Source organism: Triturus cristatus, chromosome 7 (assembly GCF_964204655.1).
Source record: "Triturus cristatus chromosome 7, aTriCri1.1, whole genome shotgun sequence".
NCBI classification, from domain to species: Eukaryota; Metazoa; Chordata; class Amphibia; order Caudata; family Salamandridae; genus Triturus; species Triturus cristatus.
In genome coordinates this window covers 1264849874-1264862977 of record NC_140590.1, presented here as the reverse complement: position 1 = coordinate 1264862977, position 13104 = coordinate 1264849874, and the positions used below count along the sequence as shown (strand labels likewise).

Below are 13104 nucleotides of genomic sequence, written 5' to 3'. Positions count from 1 at the left end.
GCCAATGGAGAACAGGGGAGAAGAGGGGCGGGTTCAAGCCCCTCTTCTCCAAGTCATTAAATCTCGCAAGCGAGACTGTGCAAGCGCAGCCTTCGCTAGCCGAGACCTAAATATAGACCAGGCTGGTAAAAAAGGCAGATGGTAATCCTACATGCTGACTTCTCCACACATAACAGAAAGAAAGAGACCAAAGAGAGACCGGTTGCTCATGTTGAACTTTATTGCATTTGTTTCCATAAGTATTCATGTAATTGAGAGGAAACTCAGATAATTGCCAACCTTATGATGCCTGAATCTGGCCCAGTCCAGTGCCATTGGAGACATAGCCTTGGGGCTTATCCCAATGGAAACCTATGCTGGTGATGTAGGAGCCTGAATAGCGCCCACTAATGTAGCGCAGAACTGTGTTGCTGTGGAGTGGGAAGGCGTTAAAGGAAGAGCCAGAGGGCTGGCCACAACGGAACATACGGCCCTGGTTGGTCAGGAAAACCAGCTCGTTAAGGTAGGTGCTGAATTTCCCAGAAACCTGTGTGATGTGTTCTCCATAGCGGAGATTGACCTCCAGGTAAGTACTTGAGGTGCTGCCGTACATCTGGCCCCAGGTGCTGCCGAACCGCATTTGGATTCTGGAGAAAGAACAGGAGAAAGAACAAAAAGCATTATTGCATTGTTGTCTCTAGAGCATAGAGAGTGTACAGAGATCATAGCTAAACAACTGGCCTAGGAGTACTTTCTGAAACTTTGAAAAATATCACCACATAGGAGGTCTGCGTTTCTAAAGTCACTTATTATTAAAAGCATTGAACTCACCACGGGGTCAAAGCTCAGATACAGTAGATGGTGGAAAGACTTTGACTAGGAAGAGTACGGCCAAGAGAAATCAAAATGACAGGCATTGAATCGAAGCTCTAGCACCTCGTCCACCTTCCTCATCACAGTCTTTACTATATCAAGGACTGGCGAGCAGGTAAAGTTGGTTTAGGGTTGTGAATAATGTATTAGTACTGCACACCCTTAAATTGCAATGAGAACAAACCAAACCAACGTTTCGGTTGGAAACCGCTTATAAAGTCACAGATTCATACTAATTTTGATACAATGCATATAGCCCGTAGTTAGAAATGAACGTAAAGTGGAAGCATGAATATTAGTGGAAAGGGTTATTGCAAGGGCAGCAAACACATGTTACAGGGTAGGCTGTCTCTATATTGAATAGGGCTGTGCTTAAGTCCCTTGTTACCTGTACTCTGAGGAAAAGGGTTCCACTGTGGTGTTTTCAAAGAGCAACATTACCCATCAACTTACACCTTTTCAGGCAGAGGAATATGTGTATAAATCCTGCATTGCATGTACTCCTGTACAGTACTTGATGAACAGCACCACACTGTCCTCAGGTATTTTTATAACAAATCTATGATTGTGCTTCTTTACTGGGCACCCTTGTGCAATTAACTAAAGCAACTTGTTTCATCATGATTTGTTACCTCTAGTTCTTCCATAGGTCAACCTGAGGAAGGAAGTTTTCCTATATCAAATTCATGATCCAAGTCAAAACAATGCAAAAAACTAACATTAGAGTAAAGTAAGGCAGGGCAGTAATTAGAAAGAGGGCGTGTCTTGCATCTAAGGCCGAACAGGTCTACAAAACACTTTTCTACATCAAAGAGAATATCCTAAGTGAAGGGAGGAACAGTACAATATGTAATAGATCACCTGTCCTTGATTGACATCTTAGAACCCTTCCATTCTTGCAAATCTAGACACTTTTTTCCAGCATGTATGGGAGAATAGACACTGTGGCTCACCTCTAGATTAACAGGTACATAGTTCAACCAGCTCAGGGACATCATTCCAAATATGTTCGCTGATTTGCACTCCCATTGTGTTAGACCATCTTTGCCTCATCAAGTTCAAGCCTAACAGACATTTTTCCATAAATACTCTATACCACAAGTCTAAACCCCCTGAGATGCCAGGAAACCTCTCTCCAAGTGGGTATCTAAAATAGTGGAGGATGGTTTCTAAAAACTCTAATGTTTGTGGCAAGTCCTCTCCCTTAATTTTAATTACCTTTTAGTTATTCCTTCTGCTGCGATTCTCAAGGTCTTCTATTTTCTGTTGGTATTTTGAGTGAAGGGAAGCTGGTGCTTTTGCACTTTTTTTTGCATCTTTCCAATACCATCTATACCTCCACTATTCAGAAATTGCCAATTTGTCATTCATATTGACCGTCTGCTCAGTCGGATGGAAGGAGGCCTGTATTTCTCAAAAACCTTTCAGTAACTTACCCATGTAACCTTGAATCTCCTCCTTCATTTTCTCATAGAAAAGCATTTCAGGATTATCCAGGAGTATACACTAATTCTCACAATACTTGATTTCCAGCCCTGTTATCCACGAATGTGAGGATAGCCTTGTACTGTTTACATCTCCCTAAATTCAGAGCTGTCCATATCATTGCTCTCTGAGACATTACTTTTGCTCCCACTCCCTGGTAACTCCTGCCGCCTTACACAGATGCCCCTGAACTGCTGATAATCGTCTTGCAATTTCATTCCAGGTCTTACAATACAACTTTCAGGTGAACTCCCAACCCTCGCTCTCCAATGCTCTTATGATTTAATAGAGCTTAAGTAGCTGCGCGAACACAGGGGTGCCTTGCTCACACCTAGGAGAGGAGGGGAGACAGCGAAAAGATTGTAGGCAAGATCAAGTGGAGAAATTGTAAAGTAAAGATCTCAAGCCTCACATTTTACTCTACCACCACTGCCTGGGTTTTTTATTGTTGTACATATTGTGAGACTGGAGCTGGCCTGGGTGGCAAGTGTGTATTATGGCCTTTTCTGTCCAGGCTCTACTTCAGGGCTGTTCACTTTTGTTATCTTGAAGGGTTTCCTACAGTCATGTGTGATCAGGAATGTCTGCACCTCTAGTAGCTTAGGTGTGGCCTCAGTTATTTAGCATTCATGTTGTTATGTTTCTGATATTCAGATTGTGTTCTTTGCTGTACAAAGCTATCTAATTCAAGTTTACTTTGGTAATATTTAGTAAGATAAGTTGATGAAAATGCTGCTCTTACCTGTGCATTCCACTACTCACCCTCATTTTGAGTTATCCTTAATTATGTGTGGCATTTTTGTCATTATCCTCAAACCAAAATCCACCCTTTAGGAGTTTTTGCCCTCAGATTGGGGAGTAACCACGCAGTCCTTTTCCCCGATTCCAGGGACACAGTTTCCTCAATTCCAGGGACAAATTTGCTATTATTTACCATCTGTTCTGATTTACCATCTGCTTTGAGCAGTTGGTAAATGTCAGCAGGGTTGTCAGTGCGATCTGAGGGCAGGGAGGGTATCTGTGAACTGGCAAGGCTATGGCCTGGCAGTGGTGAGCATTGCCTTCCTACTCAAGGTGCCGGATGAGGTGAGCAGAGACTATACAATCAAGCATAATATGGCAGAGCAGTATTCCCATTATCTCTAATTTTCTCCACCATACTCCTAATGAAAGCCTAAGGATTTGCTATTGTTTTTTGACATGTCCAATTGTGCAAATTAAATCAGTCTCCTTTGAGGCAAAAGACAGAAATAACAACAGAAGAAGAACTTCCTGGGTAATGTGGAGGTGAGTATGCAGACACAAACCTTCAAGGCAAAGCTAAAACAAACTAAATTGCCCTTTCTCCATCCCTAAAGTATCTAATGGAGGTATTTGGTAAAACACTAGAAAATCAATGACTTTGAAAAAGTAATCGCTCCGATGGTGGCATTTGTTAGATCTGAGGATAAGTGATAGAGCCAAGGTTTACACATGGATTTCCTATAGGCCTGGGATTGGACAGTCAAAAAACGATGAAATACTAGAAATCTAATAGCTGCCGATTGGCCGTTTAGAGAGGAGACTTCTGATCTTCTTTGAAAATAATAAAACAACACTCTATGGGATTACCAACCTCTGCTCAAGACCAATGCAGAAATAATGCCCCTTGGTGATCAAGTGATTTTAGTAAGGAGAAATGACAGCAACGAATTTTAGCCTGGACCAAGAAAATGAATAACTTGTAATCCTAAAACACACACCACCAGCTTGACAACATATATAAGGGCAGCTAAGGGAATAACATGGTCCATCTCTACTAATATCTGCCTTAACAAAGGGAACTACATCCTCATGGTTCCCAGGGCAAAAATGTTCCGACCATATGTTTTCGGTAATTTATTGAGGAGTCCTAAGTAAGCAAGCTATAAATGCTACTTAACCATACAATAAAGATCAAGCAAAATTTGTGAGGTTAAAAGTTAAGGTGGAGATGGTTCCATTGTGTATGTTTGGTAGTGTTATAGTGGTTTGAAAACATAGTTCTTACCCAAGGATGTAACTGGTGCTCTCGCGGATGCGCAGGCCTGTGATTGGCCCATTCAAGTGCTCACCAGAGGTAGTGAAAGCAACACCAGATCCTCCTCCAAACTCCCCGCTGAATGAAGATTTTCGAGATTTGACTAAAAGACAAAAGAAGAAAGAAAGAGTCAAAAATGATTAGATGCCTTACCTCCTAAAGTTTTAGTACAACATAAGTGGAGGTAAAATTGCATCTGGGGACTGACGCAATAATTTACAACTGCAGAGACATACGAATAGCCTAAACAAATCCATTAGGTCTGACCTAGCCTATTATTCACACCCTTGGGAGTAGTTCTCTAGTAATAGTATGTTTTTAAGTAGCACTGTACTTCATTTACTCAAGACCCTGGTAACAGAAGTTCTGTTGCTATTTTTCTCAATATTTCTCTTTGGCCCTAACCACCTTTTCCTCTCTGAAAGCAGCCTGTCGAGTGATTTGCTCCACTGAGTTACTGTACCTTCAGGAGCCCATATGAGGCTACTTGTGGGTGATAGTTGTCATCTTTTCTGGTACAGGTCACCCAGATGAAACTGTGGGGGTAGTCACACTGCAAGTTCCTGGAGAGAGGGATGGTCTGTAGAGAGCTGTAGGAATATGGAGATGAGCACTGCAGTGACATAGATGGAGGCACGCACTACAGGAATTTGCAGGGGCAGTGGCGGCTGGTGACATTTGAAAGTGGTGTGTGTAAAAGTTCTGAATGACTGTCTTATGACAAGTAAACATAGTCAGTGAGCATGACCATCATAAGGGGGCTTCGGGGGGGTTCTCCCCCTGAATTTATTTTTAAAAGAGTGGGCAAGTGGTGCATTCCAAACACATTTGTGAAAGTGTAGTTATGACATCAATAAAGAGATTTCAGGGGCGTGGCTGAGCGGCGAAGAGAAATGGCCCATTCTGGAGTGCGGCCTGCTACGGGTGCGCGTGCCGGACCTCGCGTGAGAGCCGAGGCAGCGTGCGTGCCCGTGTGTTTGGACTGGCTGGGCCGCTGGCCCTGGGACTACTGCGCCGCCCTGCCCTTGAATACATGCAAGCGGAGATTCCCGCTCGAGGTGTGGCCTGGAGGATGGGGAACTGCGAAACTGCACGGAGGGAGCGGGGAAGCCCGCTCTGTACTTCTTCGGAGGGTGCAGTGAGTAGGAAGGATGCAGCTCTTTAAAACATCAGGCCAACCGTCAATCTCACGCTACTAGGGGCGGTGGGAGGCTCCAGCGGCCAAATCCACCCCAGTGAGCTGCAGCCATTAATAGTGCTCACAGGCAGAGGGTCGAAAATAGCCCATGACTGCCCGGCTCCATCGTATTAAGACCCCACCGATATTTAAGAGACAGAGTCCATATCCCCCAGTAAAACGCATGGCCACTGCACTCCTGGTTACCATTCCGGCCACTCTTGACACGGCCCGGCGGGGTGCGTGAGGCACAAGGCCCAGGTACAGATGCCTCAATTGCGATTGTGGAGTGGCCAGGGCCCCTGTCTACTTGTGGTCTCTCCTGGGAAGTGTTGTGCCCCCGAGTGCGGCATCAGCAGAACAGTCCAGTGTGAAGCCATTGTGACTGACGCCCGGAGAGGATACAGAGGAGGGTGTCGCCGAGTCTCAGGAGAAGACCCGGATTACGAGAACCCCCTCGCTGACGGGCCCTTTCCACCTTCTACACAGGGTACCGGCGGTCCCTTGAACGCGGACTGGCTCGCCGCGACAAGAGAGATGCCCCCTGTGACGTCAACGACGACGGACCAATCGGAGAACCTCGAACCACGTAAGACGGAAGTCGGGACGAATGACGGCGCGAAAGCCCGAGGAGAAGAGGTTGGAGACAGAGAGTGCGGAGCGAAGGAGAGCAACGAAGAGAGCGGAGGACGTGATTCGGAGGTCGTAGTGAGAGGAAACGAGAGAGCTGCAGAGCCAGGAGGCCAACATCACGGCGTCTCGCCCCGCCACGCGCCTGGAGGAGCGTGGCTGGGAAAGGTACGGGCCGGGTCCTGGGCTTACTATCCACACGGGGAGGGAGATAGCTTGTTTTTCTTTGTGGGGAGGTCACGGGTATTTCTGGAGGTATCGTTTTTGGTTTTCTCTGCATTAGGCAGACCTCCCACTCACACACAGAGTGCTCTTGTCCCACGTGTGTTGTTGGTGACGGACCCCCGGTGACCCCTCACTGCCCTTCCCCCCTCAATACTTGCTCGGACAGGAACAGTCCACTAATATTTGGTATTCTCTTCCTTGCATGTCCCTCGGAGGCCTTCCACCTGACAAAGACCCTGGACTCGGAGAGGACATCGTCGCTATTGCCCCGCAGGACGAGGAGGAGAGCAAGAAACCAAGACATTGTCCACGACCTTTAAATAAAGCCTCACAACAGCTAAACCGTCTGGTGGTATACTTAATATACTCAGGGGGAGTACCGCCCCAGGCGACAAGTGGCGAGCCAGATAGGAGTGTGACTGTGAACCGCCACCTGATACAGGATGGATACGCTCATACACCAAATGAAGGAAGGACAGGCTAAGATGGAGTGGGCAATAGAGCGGACTTCCTCCCAAGCAGAAGCCGATCGGGCCGTGTTCACTTCAGCTATCCAAACCCAGGCTGAGAATTTGGTGAAATTGGCCGAGGGACAAATTCTCCTCATGGCCTCTCTGGGGCAGGCTAGAGCACCCGCCCCTCTGGGAACAGTGGTCCCCCTCCAGAAGTTCACCCCCGGTGAAGACCCGTTGGCCTTCTTTCTGAACTTTGAACGGGCCGCCCGGGCTAGTGCCTGGGCAGGAGAGCGGTGGCCCTTTTATCTTGCGCCGTTGTTGGTTGGGGAAGCCCAGGCGGCATATCAGACAGTGAACAAAGACGGAACCGCTACCTATGCCATGGTAAAAAATACATTCTAGATAGGCTAGGAGTGGACGAGGAGACTCACCGGTTGCGATTCCGACAAGAGCGCGGGGCTCCGGGGGATCTACCAAAGACTCTGTTCTTTAAACTAAAGGAAGCGGCTGATCTCTGGTTAAAGCCCCATGAGTCCAGTATGGAGGATGTGATGGGAAAGATCTACCTGGAACAATTCCTCGAAGCACTCCCCTATCCCAGCCAACGCTGGCTAAAGCAACACGCCGGCTTAACCTTGGAACAGGCTGTGGACATGGCCACATCTTATGCCAGAGCTCAAGGCCGACCCCCCCCCCCCCCCCCCCAGGAACCCGAACGATCAGCTAAGCACGTTGTCCAAGGAAGAGGAGACCGGAAATCCACTAAAACCCTCCCTGAGCCCGTACGATCCCGAGGAGCCCGGCCAGACAACCCCCCTTTCTCAGGTCCCCAGTGTTATGATTGTGGGGAGTGGGGACACATAGCTCGCTATTGCAGGAAGAAGAGGGAGAAAGAGGAGGAACCCATGGACGTGAGCTACGCACCCTACTCCCTCTATTCGCTCAGGAAACAGGACCCGTGTTTTATGTGAGTGTTAAGATACAGGGAAAAGGAGTACGGGCCTTGCTAGATTCAGGCTGCAAACATTCCGTAGAAAGGCAGGAGCTCATTCACCACTCTTGGGTCCTACCGGGTCGGAGGGTGGGCATTAGGTGTGTACATGGGGAGGTTAGGGAATATCATCTGGCCACCATCCAACTACAAACACCCACCAGGACTAGTATGAAGGCGATAGTGGGGGTCCTTCCGCACCTTCCAGAACCAGTCATAATAGGGACCGACAATCCCTGTTTTTCCTCCATGATGCGGGAAGCGCTCGGTTCCCCCGAACCGTGTCAGGTCTCAGCGTTGACCACCGAGCCCTGGGCCAGAGATACACACTTCCGCACTGCCCAATTAAATGACGCCAGTCTTGTCAACGCCTGGAACAAAGCCCGGGCCGAACAAGACCAAGCGAATAAATCCTATCCCACCTTCGTTGAACAAAACGGTCTCCTATATCGGCTAGCAAAGGAAGACGCTATTCCTCAACTGATTGTTCCCTCCGACTTTAGGGATCAAATACTTTTTTTTGCCCATGCCCACCTTCTGGCGGGGCATGTTGGGGCAGAAAAAACCGGACAAGCGATACTTCAACATTTCTTCTGGCCCGGTGTGTATGCGCAGGTCCAGAAATATTGCCAAGAATGCCATATTTGTCAAAAGCGCAATCCGTACATACCTCCTGCGGTCCCCTTGCAACCTCTTCCCATCATAGGCAAACCGTTTGACCGGCTAGGAATGGGCCTCATAGGTCCCTTACCCAAATCTAGTCGAGGACACCAATATGCCCTGGTTTTGGTGGATTATGCTACCCGCTATCCAGAGGCCTTCCCCCTTAGAGCGGCCACTACCACAGCCATAGCTCAGCGTCTGGTTGAAGTCTTCTCAAGGATGGGTTTCCCTAGAGAGATGGTCACTGATCAGGGTACCCCATTCGTGTCCAAACTTATGAAACAGGTGTGCCAGCAGCTCCGCATCAGACACATAAAAACCTCTGTATACCACCCCCAGACAGACGGGTTAGTAGAGCGCTACAACGGAAGCCTTAAACTAACCCTAAAGAAACTTCTGTCTGGGGATGGGAAGAATTGGGACCAGTTATTGCCTTTGGCCCTTTTTGTGCTAAGGAGTCAGACCCAGTCCAGCTTGGGAGCATCCCCTTTCGAACTCCTTTTTGGGCGGAAACCCAGAACACTACTCGAGATAACTAAAGATAGCTGGGAAACCGAAGGGAAAGAGGAAGCTGAGGCTCTGCTGGATTATACCCGCCAGTTACAGTCCAGACTCCATAAGTTGAGGACCCTCGCCCACGAACACCTAGCCATCGCCCAAACCAAACAAAAGGTATTTTATGATAAACGAAAAAAATGGAGGAACCTAGATGTGGGTGATTGGGTCTTGGTGTTGTTACCCACTTCTGCTCAAAAGATGAGGAAAGAGTGGCAAGGTCCCTTTCAGGTTCTCAAAAAGGTGGGTAGGACCTCGTGCGTTCTACAGGTATCACGAACCAAAACCCAGTTGTACCACATTAACTTATTAAAAAAAGGGCTAGGAAACCCTCCGAGTTCGTCCCAAACCGTTTCTTTTACGGACCCCCTGTGTCATACAGTTATGGAAGTGCCTATCAACCCCGAACTGTCCCCCTGTCAGCGGGATGCTGTGGAATCTCTTCTACTGCAATTTTCGGGTATATTCTCAGACCAACCGGGAAGAACCCACCTCGCTGAACACACTATCCCTACCCCCGCAGGAGCTATTGTCAAACAAAAACCGTATCGGATACCTAAGGCACGACTAGTGGCCTTCCAAGCAGAAATACAACAGATGCTCAAAACCGGTGTTATCACCCCTTCCCATAGTAACTGGTGTTCCCCAGTAGTCCTAGTGCCGAAACCGGACGGAAGTATCCAATTCTGTATAGACTTCCGAGCTGTCAATAGGGTCTCCAAACAGGATGCTTACCCTCTTCCCAGGGTCGACGAGTTAGTGGAACGCCTTGGTGAGGCCAAGTACATAACTACCATCGACCTCACCAAGGGGTATTGGCAGATTCCGCTAGCTCCGGCTGACCAGGAGAAAACCGCCTTCTCGACTCCCTCGGGGCATTACTATTTTACTGTCCTCCCCTTTGGGCTGCATGGGGCTCCAGCCACCTTTCAACGGGCCATGGATACCCTTCTCAAACCACACCTTCCTTATGCATCTGCCTACCTGGATGACATCGTAGTCTTCAGCAGAACACGGCCCGAGCACCTCCAACACCTGAACCGTATATTAGACAGCATTTGTCAGGCAGGTTTCCATATAAATGCCAAGAAATCCCGGGTGGCTTATCATCAGGTGAAATATCTAGGGTTTTTGCTCGGGGATGGGAACCTAAAACCACAGCAGGAAAAGGTGGCCGCTGTCCAGGCTTTGACCTACCCAAAAACAAAGAGGGACCTTAGGGCGTTTTTAGGATTGGTGGGTTACTACCAGAGGTTTATCCCTCACTTTGCCAACCTGGCTGGACCCCTGACGGATCTCCTCCGTAAAGCCCAGGTCTCACCCCGCTTACGGGCTCCCACCGACCTGGAAGCCAACGCTTTTCAAGCCCTCAAAGACGCTCTCACCTCCTCCCCAGTCTTAGTAGCCCCTGACTTCCAGAAACCCTTTATCCTCCAAACGGATGCCTCGGGGGTTGGGATAGGGGCAGTGCTCTCCCAAGAGGATGGTGAGGGGTCTGAGCGCCCAATTTTATACATCAGCAGGAAGCTATTTCCCCGGGAGCAGGCTTACTCCACTGTCGAGAAGGAGTGTCTGGCGGTCAGATGGGGAGTGGAAAAGTTGCGCTACTATTTGGAAGGCAGATCCTTCATCCTCTTTACAGACCATGCCCCTCTCACCTGGCTCCAGTGCAACAAGGGCCACAATGAGCGAATCCTCCGCTGGTTCTTGGCCTTGCAGCCCTATCGTTTTGAGGTTAAACATCGGAAGGGGTTGGACCAGGGGAATGCAGACTTTCTCTCCAGATACCCGATTTCCCCCGATCGGGAAAATCCTGGGGTTGGGATGTGTCGCCGAGTCTCAGGAGAAGACCCGGATTACGAGAACCCCCTTTGCTGACGGGCCCTTTCCACCTTCTACACAGGGTACCGGCGGTCCCTTTAACGCGGACTGGCTCGCCGCGACAAGAGAGACGCCCCCTGTGACGTCAACGACGACGGACCAATCGGAGAACCTCGAACCACGTAAGACGGAAGTCGGGACGAACGACGGCGCGAAAGCCCGAGGAGAAGAGGTCGGAGACAGAGAGTGCGGAGCGAAGGAGAGCAACGAAGAGAGCGGAGGACGTGATTCGGAGGTCGGAGTGAGAGGAGACGAGAGAGCTGCAGAGCCAGGAGGCCAACTTCACTGCGTCTCGCCCCGCCACGCGCCTGGAGGAGCGTGGCTGGGAAAGGTACGGGGCTGGGTCCTGGGCTTACTATCCACACGGGGAGGGAGATAGCTTGTTTTTCTTTGTGGGGAGGTCACGGGTATTTCTGGAGGTATCGTTTTTGGTTTTCTCTGCATTAGGCAGACCTCCCACTCACACACAGAGTGCTCTTGTCCCACGTTTATTGTTGGTGACGGACCCCCGGTGACCCCTCACTGCCCTTCCCCCCTCAATACTTGCTCGGACAGGAACAGTCCACTAATATTTGGTATTCCCTTCCTTGCATGTCCCTCGGAGGCCTTCCACCTGACCAAGACATCGGACTCGGAGAGGACATCGTCGCTATTGCCCCGCAGGACGAGGAGGAGAGCAAGAAACCAAGACATTGTCCACGACCTTTAAATAAAGCCTCACAACAGCTAAACTGTCTGGTGGTATACTTAATATACTCAGGGGGAGTACCGCCCCAGGCGACAGAGGGATACAGAGATCTGGCCCTGCCACATCCTCTTCACTACTGACGTGCTTGGGACACCTGGGAGGAGGCGAAATGTCGTCCACGAGAGGCAACAAGCCCATACAGCAAAACAGACTGGATCGGTACACTCTCTCCAAGACGTCCCTACCGGATCCCTCACCCATTGAAAAAAGCGCTGAGATACAGGAAACGGCAGACCCAGAGCCTACCCTCAAAGACGTTATGGAGGCCATAGCTGGGATCAAGACCTCACTGGAACAAAAGATGGACACCATCACAGTAGAAGTCAACCTGCTACGAGCGGATTTTAATAAGAATAGCGAATGAGTTAAACAGGTGGAAATCACTGTCACAAGCATAGTGGAGGACACTTTGCCACTACAAACAGAGGTGAAAGACTTACAGACCTTTCGGAAGTTCACGGAAGCTAAGCTGGACAACTATGAAAAGCTCCTGCGATGCAACAACGTGCACATTTTGGGAGTTCCAGAGAAATCAGAGGGCCAGGCGACTAATCTTTTCATTGAGGACCTCATCCTGAACCACCTACAACCCAAGGGGCTGGGAAAGTACTTCATCATAGAGAGGGCCAGACATAACCTTTTTTCCGGATTCCACCCAAATGGTTCAGAGGCAACATCGATCCTTCTTGGGAATCAAGAAAACATTGAGGGATAAGGGGTACAAGTACGCTATGCTGTTACCGGCCAGGGTGGAGGCCGATGGTAGGGCCTGGTTCATTGACCACCCGGAGTCAGCAGCGGACTGGTTGGAGAGCCACTGAATGTGCTACAGATGGGATGAACTTTCTTTGGATTGGGCGAGCGATGGCCAACAGAAGTAGGTGATGGACCGGATCTGTGTGTAAATTAAGCTTGGTCAGGGTGGGAGCGTGGGGCAGACGCCAGAGAGCACCGTTGGACTTATATGTGAGACAAGAATCTCTCAGATGCATAGACTTGCGCAAATTCTGGTTATCACATAAGGGACCGTATTACAGTAATGCCTGAGGGGGAGAGGCGGGATGGAGGATCACGCACCCCACTTTTCTACATTTAGTTAACGTTCAGGGCGTCAGGCACTCTGCAAGTTGAATCATGGGCAGTTTGAAGCCCAGAGTGCAGGGGTATGGTTTTTGTTAGATGTTAAGTTTAGAGTAACACTCGTCATATCAACAGCACCAGAATGTCATGCAACAAAGGAGCAGTGCACAAACATAGTTCTAGATGGGTACGCAGTGGGACACGAGGATTAAGATCCTCAACTGGAACGTCAACGGGCTTGGCAATAAAATTAAACGTAGTGTGGTTCATCAGTATGTAAAGAGACAAGCCCTGGATGTTATC

At 49.1% G+C, this 13104-nt stretch overlaps 1 protein-coding gene across 2 annotated transcripts in view; it reads right to left on the bottom strand.

Moving 5' to 3' along the window:
• Positions 1-202: 202 nt before the first annotated feature.
• The window catches only part of LOC146811787 (zymogen granule membrane protein 16-like), a 47992-nt gene continuing 35090 nt past the window's right edge, over positions 203-13104 (bottom strand). For both annotated transcript variants that reach the window (XM_085618773.1, XM_085618774.1), the window contains 2 exons: positions 4367-4499; positions 203-626 (listed from right to left, as the gene is read on the bottom strand). In XM_085618773.1, coding sequence (XP_085474899.1) covers positions 281-626; positions 4367-4499 — 479 coding nt within the window. In that variant the 3' untranslated portion in view covers positions 203-280. The remainder of the gene's footprint in view (positions 627-4366; positions 4500-13104) is intronic.